At 44.3% G+C, this 22,500-nt stretch overlaps 1 protein-coding gene across 6 annotated transcripts in view; it reads left to right on the top strand.

The window, feature by feature from the left end:
- ALS2CL (ALS2 C-terminal like) overlaps window positions 1-22,500 on the top strand; it is a 179,088-nt gene that overhangs the window by 56,701 nt on the left and 99,887 nt on the right. For 5 of the 6 annotated variants that reach the window (XM_073551146.1, XM_073551141.1, XM_073551144.1 and 2 more), the window contains exons 2-4: window positions 14,348-14,496; window positions 20,902-21,010; window positions 22,101-22,290. In XM_073551146.1, coding sequence (XP_073407247.1) covers window positions 14,398-14,496; window positions 20,902-21,010; window positions 22,101-22,290 — 398 coding nt within the window. In that variant the 5' untranslated portion in view covers window positions 14,348-14,397. Of the gene's footprint in view, window positions 1-7,858; window positions 7,879-14,347; window positions 14,497-20,901; window positions 21,011-22,100; window positions 22,291-22,500 lie in introns of those variants that run through there. The other variant, XM_073551145.1, reaches the window with a different exon arrangement.

The raw sequence follows: 22,500 nt of genomic DNA, 5'->3' as shown, positions 1-22,500 counted from the left end.
CGACATCTCTCCCGGGTCCTGACATCAGTCGGCCGTCGCCCCCATATACATTAGACCATCGCTGTCGGCGGATTCGCGCCACATGAGTCTGATTTGTATGGCGGGTGTAACTGACCTAACGTTCTTCTATAGGACTCGTCTCTTCATGTCTGCGGATCGCCCATAAAGCATCGGATTCATAGAGATACGTTGCCGTCATTAGCTGCTTAGCCGTGTATATTGTATTCACTGCTGATGGATAATAATGAAACCCTACAGATGAAAAATCAGCCTTTTATTCTGGATGAAAGACAGTTTTGTGTGACTGGAGTGTGAGATCTCTGTGCTGTCGCTCCCATACTGTGGAGGTCTGGGATGTTATAGGGTGCCATTGCCAGCACTTCTTTTGTTCATGTAGGATGTCCAGTTATCACTTGGAACTACAAGTCTCAGCATGCTTTTCAGTCCCCAGTACCAGATCTCAGCCCACAGGCAGATCAGTGGTTCATGTTTGGCCCTTTGGCCGCGTCTCGCCTGTAGCGCAGGGTCACTTCCCCGTCCTGTGTGGAGTGACAGGTGCATGTTCTGGAAGTCTCATCTGACAACTGCTGCTGCCACAAAACGAGATCTGAGAGGCTGTGGTCAGGATGCTAGGAATGGCAATCACGCTGCGTGCATCTGACTCTGGACCCGTCTGCTGTGTGCCCCCCGAGCGTGACAAGCTGGGGTCTCTGCCCCCCGTGATGGCTGAGGATGGTCCACTGGCTGACCCCACAGTCCGCACACGGCTGGCAGCATAGCCACTGTAGACATGATTGGTTTGTGCAGCCCTGAAATAATTGCTATCAATCAGTCAATGCTCATAAGAGATAAAGAGAGATGGATAAATATTTAAGATTGTTTGCATTTATATCATCGGAGTCGAGGGTGACACAATGCCTCACTCCATCAATGCCAAATTTCCTTTCCCCTCTAGTTGTTTAGTGATCGACATGCTGCAAAACTCAGCAGCTTGGACCTTGTAGGGGTTTCCGCCCATCAGCTGTTTGATGGGTCGCAGCACTGTTTGATGGGTCGCAGCGCTGTAGATGGTTCACAATTACCTGCAACTATTTCTTGTGAAATTATCTCTACACTATAGCGCCACCTAGTGTAGCTAGCCCCCTGTGAGCCAATGTGCTGTGACCTGTGAGCTGTGCAGCATGCCCAGGGATATTATCAGCCAGGTCACATACTCATCAGTAGACATCTGTACCTGGGGACTTGCCACTTAGCTGGTCTCCTTAAAATGAATCTGTCAGTAGGATAATCCCTTCTGAGCCGTCTGTGGGAACAACGGACATGAGAAGCTGAATAAAATGATACCTTGATCTCTATATTCCAATATCTTATTCCAGAGAAATCTAAATTTTACTTAATAGGTAAATGTGTTCCAAAGATCTATGGGTGGGGCATAGATCTCCCTGAAAATCCGCCTCCAAACCTTGTTGTAAATGACAGGGGTCGTTACCAGGAAGAGACATGTAATGACTGACATTCCGCTCTTCTGATCTACATGTCTCACACTGGTAGCGTCCCCTGTCATTTACAATAATCTCTGGATGCGGAGTCTCGGGGAGATCTGTGTCCGGCCCATAGATCTTAACTGCTCATTTACATATAAGAAAAATGTGGATTTTTCTGGAATAAGTTATTAGAATGCAGATATCAAGGTGTCATGTTATTAAGGTTCCCATGACCTGTGGCTCATGTAGACGGCTCAGGAAGGTTCATCCTACTGACAGATTCCCTTTAAGGAGATGTATTCTCATCTATTCAGACACATTCTGCTCTGCGAGTTCCCCCGGAGCCATGTGTCTGCAGAGAGGAGCCTGACGGGGTCTCTGTGCTTAACTCATATCAAAAGGGAGAAGTGAAAGGCGAAAATCTGAGATGAAGCCACAAAGATAAAGCTCAATCACAGGAATACAGACAAATAGGAGAAAAAAAAATGAAAAACAAGTGTAAACAATAACAACAAATTAGTAGACGCCTCTTGTTGTGATCAGATGTACAAGAGTCACAACAGTCAGTGACGCGAGGCAGAACAGCAGGGAGCCACGGACCCAACTCGTGTTTCTCTTGGAAAGCTTCATCTGGTGGTCACTATTCCAAGCCAAGCTGCCTGCTTCATTATAGGGTTGGAGTGTAGACTCAATCAGGTATACAAAAGTATCCAGCATATGCCTGCTCATAAACGGCCCCTCGAAGGCAGAAAATATAACCAAGTCACAAATGTAAAAAATGCATCAAACTTCATTAATGAGCAAAGTCCCCTGTGACATCTAATGCCCAATGCATGAAATATACCACAGATCTACTCACTAAGCTTAGAATAGACACAAACATGAGGAAGCAGTAAAGCCCGTCATCGGGGTCCACTCTCTGACGGTCCGTTTTTGCTCTTACTTATGGTTTTGCTCCTGCAAGTCTGAGTTATAGCTTGTTTCATCTGGATCCAGTCCTCACTATTGTGGGTTCTTCATGCAGTTTGTTAATTCTTCATTTGTAGGTCTCTATAGTATAGACTCCAAAACAGATACTAATATAGGTAACACAATAGATACATAGATGCTAGTATTGTCAGCAGTACACATATCAGTACAGTCGGCAGGTTACTGATATCCGTACAGTCGGCAGTATAGATAACTGTACAATCGGCAGTATAAATACCAGTACAGTCAGCAGTACAGATACCAGTATAGATAATAGTAATGTCAGCAGTATAGATACCAGTACAGTCAGCAGTACAGATACCAGTATAGATAATAGTAATGTCAGCAGTATAGATACCAGTACAGCCAGCAGTATAGACAGAAATACATCCTTATAGATACCAGTATAGATAACAGTAAAATCAGCAGTATAGATACCAGTACAGTCGGCAGTATAGATACCAGTACAGTCAGCAGTATAGACAGAAATACACCCTTATAGATACCAGTATAGATAACAGTAAAGTCAGTATAGATACCAGTACAGTCAGCAGTACAGATACCAGTATAGATAATAGTAATGTCAGCAGTATAGATACCAGTACAGTCAGCGGTACAGATACCAGTATAGATAATAGTAATGTCAGCAGTATAGATACCAGTACAGTCAGCAGTATAGACAGAAAAACACCCTTATAGATACCAGTATAGATAACAGTAAAATCAGCAGTATAGATACCAGTACAGTCGGCAGTATAGATACCAGTACAGTCAGCAGTATAGACAGAAATACACCCTTATAGATACCAGTATAGATAACAGTAAAGTCAGTATAGATACCAGTACAGTTGGCAGTATAGATACCTGTACAGTCAGCAGTACAGATACCAGTACAATCGGCAGTATAGACAGAAATACACTCTTATAGATACCAGTATAGATAACAGTAAACTCAGCAGTATAGATACCAGTACAGTCGGCAGTATAGATACCAGTACAGTCAGCAGTATAGACAGAAATACACCCTTATAGATACCAGTATAGATAACAGTAAAGTCATCAGTATAGATAACTGTACAATCGGCAGTATAAATACCAGTACAGTCAGCAGTACAGATACCAGTATAGATAACAGTACAGTTGGCAGTATAGATATCAGTACAGTCAGCAGTATAGACAGAAATACACCCTTATAGATACCAGTATAGATAACAGTAAAGTCATCAGTATAGATAACTGTACAATCGGCAGTATAAATACCAGTACAGTCAGCAGTACAGATACCAGTATAGATAACAGTACAGTTGGCAGTATAGATATCAGTACAGTCAGCAGTATAGACAGAAATACACCCTTATAGATACCAGTATAGATAACAGTACAGTCGTCAGTATAGATACCAGTACAGTCGACAGTATAGACAGAAATACACCCTTATAGATACCAGTATAGATAACAGTACAGTCAGCAGTACAGATACCAGTATAGATAATAGTAAAGTCAACAGTATAGATACCAGTACAGTCAGCAGTATAGACAGAAATACACCCTTATAGATACCAGTATAGATAACAGTACAGTCAGCAGTACAGATACCAGTATAGATAATAGTAAAGTCAGCAGTATAGATACCAGTACAGTCAGCAGTATAGACAGAAATACACCCTTATAGATACCAGTATAGATAACAGTAAAGTCATCAGTATAGATAACTGTACAATCGGCAGTATAAATACCAGTACAGTCAGCAGTACAGATACCAGTATAGATAACAGTACAGTTGGCAGTATAGATATCAGTACAGTCAGCAGTATAGACAGAAATACACCCTTATAGATACCAGTATAGATAACAGTACAGTCGTCAGTATAGATACCAGTACAGTCGACAGTATAGACAGAAATACACCCTTATAGATACCAGTATAGATAACAGTACAGTCAGCAGTACAGATACCAGTATAGATAATAGTAAAGTCAACAGTATAGATACCAGTACAGTCAGCAGTATAGACAGAAATACACCCTTATAGATACCAGTATAGATAACAGTACAGTCAGCAGTACAGATACCAGTATAGATAATAGTAAAGTCAGCAGTATAGATACCAGTACAGTCAGCAGTATAGACAGAAATACACCCTTATAGATACCAGTATAGATAACAGTACAGTCGTCAGTATAGATACCAGTACAGTCAGCAGTATAGACAGAAATACACCCTTATAGATACCAGTATAGATAACAGTACAGTCAGCAGTACAGATACCAGTATAGATAATAGTAAAGTCAGCAGTATAGATACCAGTACAGTCAGCAGTATAGACAGAAATACACCCTTATAGATACCAGTATAGATAACAGTACAGTCAGCAGTACAGATACCAGTATAGATAATAGTAAAGTCAGCAGTATAGATACCAGTACAGTCAGCAGTATAGACAGAAATACACCCTTATAGATACCAGTATAGATAACAGTAAAGTCATCAGTATAGATAACTGTACAATCGGCAGTATAAATACCAGTACAGTCAGCAGTACAGATACCAGTATAGATAACAGTACAGTTGGCAGTATAGATATCAGTACAGTCAGCAGTATAGACAGAAATACACCCTTATAGATACCAGTATAGATAACAGTACAGTCGTCAGTATAGATACCAGTACAGTCGACAGTATAGACAGAAATACACCCTTATAGATACCAGTAAAGATAACAGTACAGTCAGCAGTACAGATACCAGTATAGATAATAGTAAAGTCAACAGTATAGATACCAGTACAGTCAGCAGTATAGACAGAAATACACCCTTATAGATACCAGTATAGATAACAGTACAGTCAGCAGTACAGATACCAGTATAGATAATAGTAAAGTCAGCAGTATAGATACCAGTACAGTCAGCAGTATAGACAGAAATACACCCTTATAGATACCAGTATAGATAACAGTAAAGTCAGTATAGATATACTGGTGTACAGTCGGCAGTATAGATACCAGTACAGTCAGCAGTATAGACAGAAATACACCCTTATAGATACCAGTATAGATAACAGTAAAGTCAGTATAGATACCAGTACAGTTGGCAGTATAGATACCTGTACAGTCAGCAGTACAGATACCAGTACAATCGGCAGTATAGACAGAAATACACCCTTATAGATACCAGTATAGATAACAGTAAACTCAGCAGTATAGATACCAGTACAGTCGGCAGTATAGATACCAGTAGAGTCAGCAGTATAGACAGAAATACACCCTTATAGATACCAGTATAGATAACAGTAAAGTCATCAGTATAGATAACTGTACAATCGGCAGTATAAATACCAGTACAGTCAGCAGTACAGATACCAGTATAGATAACAGTACAGTTGGCAGTATAGATATCAGTACAGTCGGCAGTATAGACAGAAATACACCCTTATAGATACCAGTATAGATAACAGTAAAGTCAGCAATATAGATACCCGTACAGTCGGCAGTATAGATACCAGTACAGTTGGCAGTATAGATACCAGTACAGTCAGCAGTATAGACAGAAATACACCCTTATAGATACCAGTATAGGTAACAGTACAGTCAGCAGTACAGATACCAGTATAGATAATAGTAAAGTCAGCAGTATAGATACCAGTACAGTCAGCAGTATAGGCAGAAATACACCCTTATAGATACCAGTATAGATAACAGTAAAGTCGTCAGTATAGATAACTACAATCGGCAGTATAAATACCAGTACAGTCAGCAGTACAGATACCAGTATAGATAACAGTACAGTCAGCAGTATAGACAGAAATACACCCTTATAGATACCAGTATAGATAACAGTACAGTCAGCAGTACAGATACCAGTATAGATAACAGTAATGTCAGCAGTATAGATACCAGTACAGTCAGCAGTATAGACAGAAATACACCCTTATAGATACCAGTATAGATAACAGTACAGTCAGCAGTACAGATACCAGTATAGATAATAGTAAAGTCAGCAGTATAGATACCAGTACAGTCAGCAGTATAGACAGAAATACACCCTTATAGATACCAGTATAGATAACAGTAAAGTCGTCAGTATAGATAACTACAATCGGCAGTATAAATACCAGTACAGTCAGCAGTACAGATACCAGTATAGATAATAGTAAAGTCAGCAGTATAGATACCAGTACAGTCAGCAGTATAGACAGAAATACACCCTTATAGATACCAGTATAGATACCAGTACAGTCGTCAGTATAGATACCAGTACAGTCGGCAGTATAGATACCAGTACAGTCAGCAGTACAGATACCAGTATAGATAATAGTAAAGTCAGCAGTGTAGATACCAGTACAGTCGGGTCCCCTGAGGAAGGAGCTGCCCTGCTCCGAAACGCGCGTCGGGGTTAGCCTGCGTGTCTGTCTCCCATCCATTCAGGTAACGCTGTTATACTTTATACATGACACTACTTTGGTTCTCTATTCATTTATCTGCAGTGGGTCAGGTCGGTCCATATGGATGTTTATGCACACTGGTGCTGTATATATGCTTTATTGCCTCTAGGTGACTGACAGACCAACTGTAGTGATTGTGTGATTTTTATGTGATTATTGTTACCATATGCTATTGGCCGTTATTTGATGGCCATATGACTAATGTTAACTGCTTTTTGAAGAACCAATTATCTTATGGCTATTTTTGATTCTTTGAAATATGATTCCTGTATGGTGTAGACAACATGCATGGCTTTTTTCGCCATTTTTATGCCTTTTGACCCCCCTTTACATGTGAACCTGTGTTCATTTTATGATGTATACCAATAAAATATTATTATCTTTTAGGGTTTTTTTGGCTGTTGGTCATTCATTTTTTGTTGTAACTGTACAATCGGCAGTATAAATACCAGTACAGTCAGCAGTACAGATACCAGTATAGATAACAGTAAAGTCAGCAGTATAGATACCAGTACAGTCGGCAGTATAGACAGAAATACACCCTTATAGATACCAGTATAGATAACAGTACAGTCGGCAGTATAGATATCAGTACAGTCGGCAGTACAGATACCAGTACAGTCGGCAGTATAGACAGAAATACACCCTTATAGATACCAGTATAGACCCCATATATAGACCACATATAGATACCAGTGTATACAGCAGTAGGGATGAGCGGATTATCTCTTATAGGACTTTCTATAGGTACAGTAAGTTACTTAAACTGTATGTGGACCGGTTGGTTATTACATTCTTGTGACCCTCCTACCCCTTCTCCTTCCCTCTCTAGTTTTCGGCATCACATGTCATGGTTGAGTTTGGCGCTGGTTCCCGGAGAGGGTGCGGAGATAATTAAATTCCAGGTCTCAGACATGATCATGCAGATCAGCACCTGTGGGTGCGGTGATGGGACTGATGCCAGCCGTATGGTTCATAGCTAAATGTAAATGTTTATCATAAATTATGTGGATAAGATACAGGGTCACATTATACCTGAGCCATATTATGTTATAAGGGCTCATATTGTGGTCGGGTTATATAGCACCATGGTCACAATACACCAGCTTTATACAGGGGCTTCTCACAAAATGAGAATATCATCAAAAAGTTAATTTATTTCCGTTCTTCAATAGGAACAGTGACTCTCCTCTATTCTATAGAGTCATTACACACAGAGTGATCTATTCCACGGGTTTATTTCTGGTAATGTTGATGATTATGGCTTACAGCCAATGAGAACCCAAAATTTCACAGTAATTTCATGTTCTATTTGGGTCACATTGTGGTGGAGTTATGTTGCACCAGGGTCACATCATAGCAAGGTTAAAATAAACCAGGGTGATATTTACAGCAGGGTCATATCATAACTAAATTCACTGTAGTTTTTAATAGAACAGTCCAATCATGCCAAAAGTTGTTTCAAACCAGGGGTGTACATAGAAATCATGGGGCCCCTTTGCAGAACTTTTATTAGCCTCTCACCCCCGCTACAAAATAAAAAATCAGCGAGGTCACAGAGAAGCATATCTCACCACTTGGCAGCCTTTACAAAGTAATGTTTCTACTACTGAACCCAAGATTCCCCTTTCATTGACCCCATAAAGTATGATGTCAACTAAACTGGCACCACAGTGTGATGCCGCCACAGTGATTACCTCCACACACACAGGAGGATGACCCTACTGTACCCCCTCTTAACACGCCCAGCAAAGTATAATGACCCCCAAGTGTGACCCCCACACAGCTCTTTATACAGTATAATGGCTCCAACACAACCCTCTACACTGTATGGTGGACCTCACATAGCCCTGCAAATTGGATACTGCCCCCCATAGCCCTCGACACAGTGTAATGGCCGCACATAGTGATAAGATTAAGTTAGTTACTCGTTTCATACTGGTAATGCCCCCTTGTTTTTATAACACTCTCTGGAGGAAGAGTCTCTTGAAGATCTATGCCACGCCCCTAGTCTTGAACGGCTAATTTACATATAATAAAAACTTGTATTTCTCTGGGATAAGACATTGGATCACAGATATCAAGTTATCATGAATTCAGCTTCCTATGACCTACACGCCTATATAGACGTCTCAGGAGGGTCGATCCTACTGACAGATTCCCTTTAAGGACTCCCTAAAAAAATATAACCTATATTAAAAATTGGTGAAAAAAAAGACAGAACATCAAGAAATAGTGTAAACAGCAGTCGCATCGAATGTTGTCGATTATAACCAAAATATAGATACCAGAGGAGAAAGCTATAAACCGACCATAAATAATGTGAACACTGAGGCAGCAGCGTCAGGTCCGGTCCGGTAACCCGCCTGTACATTGATGCTGACACTGTTTGCCATGGTTTGTTTTTCTTGATTCAATGTCTATTGGGGATCACAGATAGAACTGCTGCACTTCATGTAGCTAAATCCCCAGAATGACCTACTATTAGAGATGGGCGAACCCGAAGTTCTGGATCCGTACCGAACATCGACTGTCCGGACACAGACTTCTCCATCAAGTCCTTGCTACTGTTCGGGTTCCGCATCCCGAACATTGGGTGTTTCCATTGGTGTGGTGGCTCTGATCGGTGGAAATATTATTACCACCAGTGAGAGCGCTGCGGTGAGCCGGTCATAGAGGAATTGACTGATATGAGTACTACTCCCATCAGCCTTTACCGGCTGTCACTGATCACAGCGAGAGCAGGCGCCGCTGATGGGAGTATTCATCAGCTGACACTTGCTCTAAAAATTAATAAACCAGCATAAGGTCTCTTCTATTTTTGATAACCAACATAGCAAAACTTACAGCTGCAGGCTGCAACCCTCAGCTGTCAGCTTTATCAAGGCTGGTTATAAAGAATAGAGGGGTCCCCATGCCATTTTTTTCACATTATTGTAAATAAATAATTAAAAAAACAAACATTTTTTTTTTTGCAACCAGCCAAGCTAAAGCAGACAGCTGTGGGCTGGTATTCTCAGGACGTTAAGGGGCCTCAGATATTGCCCCCCCCCCCCCCAGCCTAAAAATAGCAGCCTTCAGCCATCCCAGAGAAGGTGCATCTATTAGATGGCCAATTCTGGCTAAGAGAGGCCACTTCTCCCTGAAAATCGAGGTGACGTTCCGGCCAGAGGGATGGGAGTCTGTTATTGGGAGACTCTTCTCTTGGGAGAGGGCTACGATTGACCGCATCCCAGTGCACTTTTTTTCAGGTATAGCGCACAGTTCTTGGGCTCTTGAAAAAAAATATGTACATAGGGAATGCAGAATAAGTGTTGGTCTGAAAAGCAGACTTATGTAAGAAATGCAACAATTAATTCTCAGGAATGAATGTACAGTGCGTCTCCTGAAGACCTGCCGGGTCAGAGACAGCGGCCCAGGTGTCTCTTTATTAGAGAGATCACATTGATTGTTTTATTCTTATTAGTGTCACTACTGGTGTTATAGCAGGGTGATGTTATAAAAAGTGTCATATTATAGACTAGTGATATTATAGTGACCTTATTATAACCGTGTGTTAATCTGGTGGATCATCATCTCAGTATAATAAATGGTGATAGGAAAAAATCCCATGGTCCTTCCGCTGAGGCCACGCCCCCTCCTGGCAGTGATACATTGTATCTGTGTCAATATTTACTGTATCATTTACAACAAACACTTCTTGTGTAAAGATGAGATTAATCTTCTGTAATCCCCTGGATTGTGGATCACTCCACTACCTGGAGACTCCGCTCTCCCATCTCCTTCCCAATGTGTAAAGTATGTGACCCCTTCCCTCCTGAATAGTCACTTCACTGTCTACTAATTCTGTGGGTTTAATAGAAATCCTGTAAATGTGGAAACAGAGCGGCGGCTGCCAGTTTCCCATGGTCACAATTGTTGCTGAGATTTGCGCCTGTGGTTTATTTTGGGGTCTATGGAAATGAGACAACCAATCGGTATTGGCTGATTAAATTGGCATCTAAGGCTGCTGTCTCCCCCATGCTATATAGTGCTGCACTGCTCTATCAGCTGCAGCCTGAAATCGTTAGGAATCAATCTCATGTATCATCACGTCTTCAGGCTACTTTCTTGATCCCCATGCTTTACACTGCAGCATCCTTCCATTGGGACAATGCCAGGATCAGTGACTTTAGGTTGGTTAGGTGCATCGCTCCTGCTGCTTCTCAGTTGCAGACTGCTATTTCCTAATGACCCCATGCTTTACACTGCAGCTCATCCCCTGCAGTTTGGCTGCATGTAGCCTGCAGGGAGACACCAGGATCCCTCTGAATTTGATTACAGGCTTTCAGTTCATCCAATAAAAGGAGGAGCTGTCTCTGAAATGATGAGTGATCGGAGTCTTAATGGGGAAGTGGAGTAAAGTGGAAGGAAATATCAGAGAGCAACAATCCACTACGTCATCTCCACGGTTATAACCACCAACACAACACTGCTACATCATAGACATAATAATACACAGGGAAAGCTGGGTCCTGTACTGCTGCCATTCCAGCATCCACTGAGGTGGTCACCCAGCTTTCCTAGGGTCTCGAACGGTAACTCTGCCACATATGGGGCTAGGACGACTGTATGAGTGGCCAAATATTCCCACATGTGCCACTCAGGACTCCAGGAAAGCTGGGCACCACTGGCATGGGGGTATCAGGATTACATGAGGTCGCGGATGGTATCAATGCATTTTTACACAGAGTAACATTATACACAGGCTCGGGTACACTCGCGATCAGTTATGTTCTCGGTTACATGCTCGGGTACACTCTCGATCAGTTATGTGCTCGGTTACATGCTCGGATACACTCTCAATCAGTTATGTGCTCAGTTACAGGCTCGGGTACACTGTCGATCAGTTATGTGCTCAGTTACAGGCTCGGGTACACTCTCGATCAGTTATGTGCTCGGTTACATGCTCGGGTAGACTGTCGATCAGTTATGTGCTCGGTTACATGCTCGGGTACACTCTCCATCAGTTATGTGCCCAGTCACATGCTCGGGTACACTCTCGATCAGTTATGTGCTCGGTTACAGGCTCGGGTACACTCTCGATCAGTTATGTGCTCAGTTACATGCTCGGATACACTCTCAATCAGTTATGTGCTCGGTTACATGCTTGGGTACACTCTCCATCAGTTACAGTATGTGCTCTGTTACATGCTTGGGTACACTCTCGGTCAGTTATGTGATCGGTTACATGCTTGGGTACACTCTTGATCAGTTATGTGCTCGGTTACATGCTCGGATACACTCTCAATCAGTTATGTGCTCGGTTACATGCTCGGGTACACTCTCAATCAGTTATGTGCTCGGTTACATGCTCGGGTACACTCTCGGTCAGTTATGTGCTCGGTTACATGCTTGGGTACACTCTCGATCAGTTATGTGCTCGGTTGCATGCTCTGGTACACTCTCAATCAGTTATGTGCTCGGTTACATGCTCGGGTACACTCTCAATCAGTTATGTGCTCAGTTACATGCTCGGATACACTCTCAATCAGTTATGTGCTCAGTTACAGGCTCGGGTACACTGTCGATCAGTTATGTGCTCAGTTACAGGCTCAGGTACACTCTCGGTCAGTTATGTGATCGGTTACATGCTTGGGTACACTCTCCATCAGTTACAGTATGTGCTCTGTTACATGCTTGGGTACACTCTCGGTCAGTTATGTGATCGGTTACATGCTTGGGTACACTCTTGATCAGTTATGTGCTCGGTTACATGCTTGGGTACACTCTCCATCAGTTATGTGCTCTGTTACATGCTTGGGTACACTCTCGGTCAGTTATGTGCTCGGTTACATGCTTGGGTACACTCTCCATCAGTTATGTGCTCGGTTACATGCTTGGGTACACTCTCGATCAGTTATGTGCTCGGTTACATGCTCTGGTACACTCTCGGTCAGTTATGTGCTCGGTTACATGCTTGGGTACACTCTCGATCAGTTATGTGCTCGGTTACATGCTTGGGTACACTCTCGATCAGTTATGTGCTCAGTTACATGCTCGGGTACACTCTCGGTCAGTTATGTGCTCGGGTACACTCTTGGTCAGTTATGTGCTCAGTTACATGCTCGGGTACACTGTTGATCAGTTATGTGCTCGGTTACATGCTTGGGTACACTCTCGATCAGTTATGTGCTCGGTTACATGCTCGGGTACAGTCTCGGTCAGTTATATGGTCGGTTACAGGCTCGGGTACACTCTCGATCAGTTGTGTGCTCGGTTACAGGCTTGGGTACACTCTCCATCAGTTATGTGCTCGGGTACACTCCATCAGGTATGTGCTCGGTTATATGCTTGGGTACACTCTCCATCAGTTATGTGCTTGGTTACAGGCTCGGGTACACTCTCGATAAGTTATGTGCTCGGTTACTGGCTCGGGTACACTCTCGATCACTTATGTGCTCGTTACAGGCTCGGGTACACTCTCGATCAGTTATGTGCTTGGTTTCATGCTCGGGTACACGCTCCATTAGTTATGTGCTCGGTTACATGCTCGGGTACACTCTCCATCAGATATGTGCTCGGTTACATGCTCGGGTACACTCTCCATCAGATATGTGCTCAGTTACATGCTCGGGTGCACTCTTCATCAGATATGTGCTCAATTACATGCTCGGGTGCACTCTTCATCAGATATGTGCTCAGTTACATGCTCGGGTACACTCTCCATCAGATATGTGCTCAGTTACATGCTCGGGTACACTCTCAATCAGTTATGTGCTCGGTTACATGCTCGGGTACACTCTCGGTCAGTTATGTGCTCGGTTACATGCTCGGGTACACTCTCCATCAGATATGTGCTCGGTTACAGGCTCAGGTACACTCTGGGTCAGTTATGTGCTCGGTTACAGTCTTGGGTACACTCTCCATCAGTTACGGTATGTGCTCGGGTACACTCTCCATCAGATATGTGCTCAGTTACATGTTTGGGTACACTCTCCATCAGATATGTGCTCGGTTACAGGCTCAGGTACACTCTCGGTCAGTTATGTGCTCGGTTACATGCTCGGGTACACTCTCCATCAGATATGTGCTCGGTTACAGGCTCAGGTACACTCTGGGTCAGTTATGTGCTCGGTTACAGTCTTGGGTACACTCTCCATCAGTTACGGTATGTGCTCGGGTACACTCTCCATCAGATATGTGCTCAGTTACATGTTTGGGTACACTCTCCATCAGTTATTTGCTCGGTTACAGGCTCAGGTACACTCTCGGTCAGTTATGTGCTCGGTTACATGCTCGGGTACACTCTCGGTCAGTTATGTACTCGGTTACATGCTCGGGTACACTCTCCATCAGATATGTGCTCGGTGGATTCTTTTCTCGGGATTGTTCTTATTTTGTGGCTGCAGGTTACAGCTTATTTCCGAGGCCGCGGCTCCTGATCTCGTGTCTCTTCTTCGTTTCCCCTGTAGGTTGATGGATTTCTGACCCATGCTGATTCCACCATCACAAGCCACCAGCCATGTCCCAGCCCAACAGGACCTCACTACCGAGGCGGCTGGCCCGCCGTGACCCGAGTGGTAAGGACGTCAAGGGGCCGATGGATGAATCCGCCATTAAGGTAATCGCAGATCACAGGAAGGTGTCCAGGACGGAGGGAGCAGGACCTCCTCTAGGACACAGACACCAGAGATCGGGGCTCAATTCATGGCGACAGCTCCGCTCCACTTCACAACTCAATATGTACAGGGGATTTTATCTCTAGTCACATCCAGAGCTGCATTCACAAACGTGATATCACATGATTTATCCGCAAGAACAGGAAGCAAAAGTGACGGCAGCTCCGAGTGTTCCATTATAATTAACCGGCAGAGGAGGAAGAAGCCGTGCACGGTCGTAGGAAGCGAATGGTGGCAGGGGTTTATTCCAAATATTGGAAGGTGCCAACACATTTTGTTCTGTCCCATTTGGGGGTTTTATGTGAAATTATATCTAATTTGCCTTTTTCTCTGTTTTTTTGTGTTGTTCCAATACACAAAGGAAAAAACCCTGTGTATAACAAAACCTGGGGACTTGTAATAATGTTCTGGGAGAAATACACTGCTCCAAAAGAGAAAGGGAACACTTAACCAACAGAATCTAACTCCAAGTAAATCAGACTTCTGTGAAATCACACTGTCCACTTAGGAAGCCACACTGATTGACAATCAATTTCAGCTGCGGTTGTGCAAATGGAATAGACAACAGACGGAAATTATTGGTAATTATCAAGACACCCTCAATAAAGGAGTGGTGCTGCAGGTGGGGACCACAGACCACATTTCAGGACCAATGCTTTCTGGCTGATGTTTTGGTCACTTTTGAATGTTGGTTGTGCTTTCACACTCGTGGTAGCATGAGACGGACTCTACAACACACACAAGTGGCTCAGGTAGTGCAGCTCATCCAGGATGGCACATCAATGCGAGCTGTGGCAAGAAGGTTTGTTGTGTCTGTCAGCGTAGTGTTCAGAGGCTGGAGGTGCAACCAGGAGACAGGCCAGTATACCAGGAGACATGGAGAGGGCCGTAGGAGGGCAACAACCCAGCAGCAGGACCGCTACCTCCGCCCAACTCCGCCGTACTCACAGCCCAACACCGTGGAGGACGTTTGGCATTTGCCACAGAACACCAGGATTGGCAAATTCGCCACATGTGGAGCGCCCCACAGGGTCTTAGGTTACTCGGTACCATGCCGGTCAGGCTTTTAGAAGGGGATGTCACGGTGGCAGTGACCCGATCCGTGGCTCTGGGCGTCCAGTAATTAAATAGAGGAAAGTTGTGTAATGTTTAATTGTGACGCCACCCGTGGTGTTCGGCGATGAGTGGCCGACGCTGCGGTTTTGGTCCTCTGGGGCTGATGGTGGCGCAACAAAGATGGTTCAGCTCCCCACGGGTAGAGCGGGGGCCCCAGGGCAAATATATTTGATTAATTGTTCAGATGGCAGTGAACGTTGGGGTGCAGAGAATAAGTGAAGGACACTGAGAGGTGCAGTTTTCTTTACCTTTTACTTGCAAGTGGTTGCAATTCAGGGTACCACATACAGGTGATGGATTGAGTCCAGCTCGCCTGGACGCATTCAGGGGAACCACCCTGCCAGGTGGGGTTTGGGACCTTCATTCTGCGCTTTGTTTTCAGGTCCCTGCTGCTTGTAACTAAGCTGCACCCTCTCCTGCGTGATGGTTTCTAACCTGTATGGCTGACAGCGTGAGCCTATATCACGGGTACTGTCTTGTTCACTGTCAGCCCCGGGCTCTTGATCTGCTGCCGTGCCTTCAGGTGTTCAGTGTCGCCAAGGAACATGCAGTCCCCTGTACTCCGGATTAGTCTGTCAAGGCAGACCGCTCCTGCCCAGCCAAGGACTCTGGCGTCCTTTTTTTATATCAGCGCTTCACTCTGGGGTCTCATATATGCAATTTTAGTTCCCCCAGAGTCTCTTGTCTCCGCTCCTGTCCTCTTGTCATCAGCTCAAGCTGCTCCTGTTTCCATGACAACTCCCTTGTTTACTCTCGCAGCTGACTACTGACTCACTAACCCCATCTGCTGGCCAGAATTTATTAGGACGCTCCCCTTTCTGACCTGCAGCAGGAATTGTCATGTAATCTGTGTTACCTGGCATGGGGGCCCCCTCCTGCCTACAGGCATGACTTCACCCCTTAGAGGGAGGCAATTTCACTGTGACAACCAGACTCTGGGGTGTCACACATGTGACAGACGTGACATTCTGGAGACACCGTGGAGAGCGATCTGCTGCCTGCAACATCCTTCAGTATGACCGGTTTGGCAGTGGCTCAGTAATGGTGTGGGGTGATATTTCTTTGGAGGGCCGCACAGCCGTCCATGTGCTCGCCAGAGGTATCCTGACTGCCATTAGGTACCGAGATGAGATCCTCAGACCCCTTGTGAGACCATATGCTGGTGAGGTTGTCTCTGGGTTCCTCCTAATGCAGGACAATGCCAGACCTCATGTGGCTGGAGTGTGTCAGCAGTTCCTGCAAGATGGAGGCATTGAAGCTATGGACTGGCCCACCCGTTCCCCAGACTTGAATCCGATTGAGCACATCTGGGACATCGTGTCTCGCTCCATCCACCAACATCACGTTGCACCACAGACTGTCCAGAAGTTGGCGGATGCTTTTGTCCAGGTCTGGGAGGAGATTCCTCAGGAGACCATTCGCCGCCTCATCATGAGCATGCCCAGGCATTGTAGGGAGGTCATACAGGCACGTGGAGGCCACGCACACTACTGAGCATCTTTTCCTTGTCTTGAGGCATTTCCACTGAAGTTGGATCAGCCTGTAAAGTCGACTTTAAAGCCCACACTAAGAGAAGATATACAAGAGGGTAATGAAGAGGTGGAGTCTCTATGGGTGGAGATACAAGGAGGGAAAAGTAATAAAATCCTCATAGGGCTTTGTTATAAGCCACCAAATATAACAGAAACCACTGAGAATGTATTATTGAAACAAAGAGACAAAGCAGCAAATCCCAATGTGGTGATTATTATGGGGGACTTCAACTACCCTGACATAGACCGGGAACCTGAAACCTGCGCATCTCAGAAAGGAAACCAATGTCTGTCAGTGACCAAGGATAATTATCTGTCACCACTTGTGCAGGGCCCAACTAGAGGGACGGCCCTTCTGGACTTAATGTTAAGCCACAGGCCAGATAGAATAACAGAAGTCCGAGTCGATGGCACCGAGGGAACAGTGACCACAATATAACACAATGCCACTTGTCTTCAGTAAGGTGCCCTGGAAGGGGGTTACAAAAACGCTGAATTTCAGGAAAGCAAAGTGTGATCAGCTTAGAGAGGACCTTCACCGAATTGATTGGGACAATGTCCTCAAAAATAGGAGCACAGAAAATAAATGGGAAATTTTTAAATCAATTTTCCACACCCACTGCGAGCTAGCCATACCGTACAGAAATAAAAGGGCTAGGAACAGGAGAACACCAATGTGGCTAAATAAGGATGTAAAAAGGGCAACAAAGAACAAGAACAAGGCATTTAGGAAGCTAAAACAAGAAGGCAATGAAGAAGCATTAAAAAGTTATAGAGAAAAAAATAAAATGTGTAAAAATCAAATACATTTAGCAAAAGTGGAAACTGAGAGACTCATTGCTAAGGAAAGTAAAACAAACCCCAAACTATTCTTTAATTATATAAACAGTAAAATGATTGAAATTAATGGTGTCGACTCTTCAAAGAACAATGAGGGTGAAATCATAGAGAGCGATGTGGGAAAAGCAAATGTTTTAAATACTTTCTTCTCAACAGTGTTCACACAGGAAAAGGATTTGCCAGGGGAAATGCAGAGTGATAATGTAATCTCCTCATTAAGTATTACCTGCCTAACCCAGGAAGAAGTGCAGAACCGCCTTAGTAAGATGAAAATGGACAAATCACCAGGCCCTGATGGCATTCACCCTCGGGTATTAAGGGAGTTAAGTAATGTGATAGACAGGCCTCTATTCCTTATATTTAAAGACTCTATAGAAACAGGGTCTGTTCCTTTTGATTGGCGGCAAGCAAATGTGGTACCAATATTCAAAAAGGGGTGTAAAAGGGAACCTGGAAACGATAGGCCGGTAAGCTTAACATCTGTTGTGGGTAACATTTTTGAAGGGTTTCTAAGGGATACCATTATGTAATATCTCAATGTTAATAAATGTTTAACTCCATATCAACATGGATTTATGAAGGATCGCTCCTGTCAGACTAACCTGATCAGCTTCTATGAGGATGTGAGCTCTCAAATGGACCCAGGAGAATCATTGGATGTCATTTATCTCGACTTCTCTGAAGCATTTGACTCTGTCCCACATAAAAGATTGGTAAGTAAGATGAGAAAGCTTGGGCTAGGGGAAAATGTGTGTAGATGGGTAGGTAGCTGGCTTAGTGATAGAAAACAAAGAGTGGTTATTAATGGGGCATCCTCAGATTGGGCCAGGGTTACTAGTGGGGACCACAGGGGTCTGTATTGGGCCCCCTACTATTTAATATATTTATTAGTGATCTAGTGGATGGCTTACACAGTAAAATATCAGTATTTGCAGATGATACAAAACTATGTAAGGTAGTTACCACAAAGGAGGACAGTTTGCAACTACAGACAGATTGGAGTAAATTGGAGAATTGGGCTGAAAAATGGCAAATGAGGTTTAACACAGATAAGTGTAAGGTTATGCACATGGGAAGGAGAAACAGATGCTACAATTACTTACTAAATGGGAAACTGCTGGGGAAATCGGACATGGAGAAAGACTTAGGCCTCTTAGTCAATAAGAAGCTAAATTGGAGAGCCCAGTGTCAGGCAGCTGCCACCAGAGCAAATAGGGTCATGGGATGCATTAGAAGAGGTCTGGGGACACGAGATGAAAACATAATTCTCCCTCTGTACAAATCACTCGTCAGACCACACTTGGAGGATTGTGTGCAATTTTGGACGCCGGTGCTCAAGAAAGACATTACTGAACTTGAATGTGTTCAAAGGCGGGCTACTAAAATGATAAATGGAGTTGGTTCACTACAATACCCAGAAAGGTTATCAAAATTAGGTCTATTTACTCTAGAAAAGAGAAGACTTAGGGGAGACTTAATATATATGCACAAGTATATCAGAGGGCAACACAGAGATCTCTCCAATGAACTGTTTGTACCAATGACTGTGACAAGAACAAGGGGGCATTCTCTTCGTTTGGAGGAAAGACAATTTCTGCACCAGCATAGAAGAGGGTTCTTCACGGTAAGAGCAGTGAGGCTCTGGAATTCTCTTCCTGAGGAAGTGGTGATGGCCAACTCACTGAATGAATGTAAGAAAGGAATGGAGGCTTTTCTTGTAACAGTATAGAAGGTTACGAATAACAGAATATTATAGGTAGATGGTTGACCCAGCTTAGGGGAAGGAACTTTTTTCCCTATGGAGAAAATTGGCTTCTACTCTGTGGGTTTTTTGCCTTCCCCAGGATCAACAATGCAGAACAGCTGCACTAAAAATAGGCTGAACTAGATGGACATAAGGTCTTCCTTCAGCCTTCAAAACTATGTTACTATGTTACTGTGTAATTTCATTTTCCACTTTGATGTTGAGTATCATCCCAAATCCAGACCTCCATGTGGGATATTAATTTTGATTTACATTTATAATTTTTATGTTTTCTTGTTTTCAACACATGCCACTATATAATGAATAAAGATTTGCCGCTGCGATATTTCATTCAGTGATATCTACAATGTGGTATCTTAGTGTTCCCTTTATTTTTTTGAGAAGTGTACTTCATTTTTTGGAACAATTTCAGGGGGCCAACACGTTCACTCATGACTGTATATACTGTATATAGATATACACAGCTCTGGCAAAAATTAAGAGACCACCACATCCAATCCCTGTCATGGCCGCCCAATCTCCAGCCCTGAACCCCACTGAAAACCTCTGGAATGTAATCAGGAGGAAGATGGAGAGTCACAAGCCATCAGAAGAACTGCTGACGTGTGTACCAGGAGCGGCATAAGGTCACCCAAAATCAGAGTGAGAGACTGGAGGAAAGCAGCCAAGACGCGGGAAAGCTGGGGTTAACAATCATGGGGATCCTACAGAATATTGATCTCTGAACTCTTCCTGAGGTAAAACATTAGCATTGTTGTTTCTACACAAACAAGAACTTGTTTTCTTTGCAGTATCTGAGGTCTGGAGCGCTGGGGTTTTGTTCTTTTGACCATTTCTCATTTTCTGAAAATAAATACAACATTTCTTGCCTGGAGATTCGGAGACTTGTTGTCAGAAGTTTATAGAATAAAAGAGAAATTCACATTTTACTCAAAAATATAAAGAGAAAAATCAGAGAAACTGAACACTGTGCCGCGGTCTCTTCATTTTTGCCGGAGCTGTGTAATCATCGCTGTGTAATATTCCAAGCTGCTCTCGCTCCGGACGTTGTATCAGCGCAGGATTTGTGGTGTTTCTGCTTCCCCCACGCACAGACGCTGATCCTCACCGAGGCCGAGACGCTCCTGACATCAGAGGCCGACTTCTTGTCATCGCTGTCACAGATCAGCGCCATCGTCCTGAGCCGATTATTACAGATGACCGGTGAGTGACGGCCCGCCTGGACATTGTGTGAGGGTTGTCTGATATAATGATGAGACCACACCCCTTATACTCCAGCCCCGCCCCCGGTGATGACATCACTGATATAATGATGAGACCACACCCCTTATACTCCAGCCCCACCCCTGGTGATGATATCGCTGATATAATGATGAGACCACACCCCTTATACTCCAGCCCCACCCCTGGTGATGACATCACTGATATAATGAGACCACACCCCTTATACTCCAGCCCCGCCCCCGGTGATGACATCACTGATATAATGATGAGACCACACCCCTTATACTCCAGCCCCGCCCCCGGTGATGACATCACTGATATAATGATGAGACCACACCCCTTATACTCCAGCCCCGCCCCCGGTGATGACATCACTGATATAATGATGAGACCACACCCCTTATACTCCAGCCCCACCCCTGGTGATGACATCACTGATATAATGATGAGACCACACCCCTTATACTCCAGCCCCGCCCCCGGTGATGACATTGCTGATATAATGATGAGACCACACCCCTTATACTCCAGCCCCGCCCCCGGTGATGACATCACTGATATAATGATGAGACCACACCCCTTATACTCCAGCCCCACCCCTGGTGATGATATCGCTGATATAATGGTGAGACCACACCCCTTATACTCCAGCCCCGCCCCCGGTGATGACATCACTGATATAATGATGAGACCACACCCCTTATACTCCAGCCCCGCCCCCGGTGATGACATCACTGATATAATGATGAGACCACACCCCTTATACTCCAGCCCCACCCCTGGTGATGATTTCGCTGATATAATGATGAGACCACACCCCTTATACTCCAGCCCCACCCCCGGTGATGACATCACTGATATAATGATGAGACCACACCCCTTATACTCCAGCCCCGCCCCCGGTGATGACATCACTGATATAATGATGAGACCACACCCCTTATACTCCAGCCCCGCCCCCGGTGATGACATCACTGATATAATGATGAGACCACACCCCTTATACTCCAGCTCCGCCCCCGGTGATGACATCACTGATGCACTGTCACTATTCTGTCATGTTTTCCAGATGTTCCGGATATTTTAGGAAACGATTATCTGCAGCTGCTGCGGCGGCTCAGTGATAATTTCCACGCTGTCTGGGATGTGACCGCACGATGTTCCCAAACACTAAAAGAAGCTTCCGGACATCAAACTGTGGATATCCAGGACCTGTACCTGCTGAGCGAGGAGAGCGCGATCCTACAGAGCTACACTCAGTGAGTACCGAGACTCTGAGCACCGAGCTACCATCTATCTCACAGGGAAACCTGCCACATACTCACAAGTCATAGGATTAGATACACGGCTCAGCAGTCAGTATCACACAGGATAGGATTAGATACACAGCTCTGCAGTCAGTATCACACAGCAGAGGATTAGATACACGGCTCAGCAGACAGTATCACACAGGAGAGGATTAGATACAC

The sequence above is a fragment of the Dendrobates tinctorius genome, unplaced genomic scaffold (genome assembly GCF_039654945.1).
Source record: "Dendrobates tinctorius isolate UK_male_01 unplaced genomic scaffold, ASM3965494v1 ptg000173l, whole genome shotgun sequence".
NCBI classification, from domain to species: Eukaryota; Metazoa; Chordata; class Amphibia; order Anura; family Dendrobatidae; genus Dendrobates; species Dendrobates tinctorius.
The sequence above is the reverse complement of the archived record's forward strand: the minus strand, read 5'-3'. Positions and strand labels throughout refer to the sequence as shown.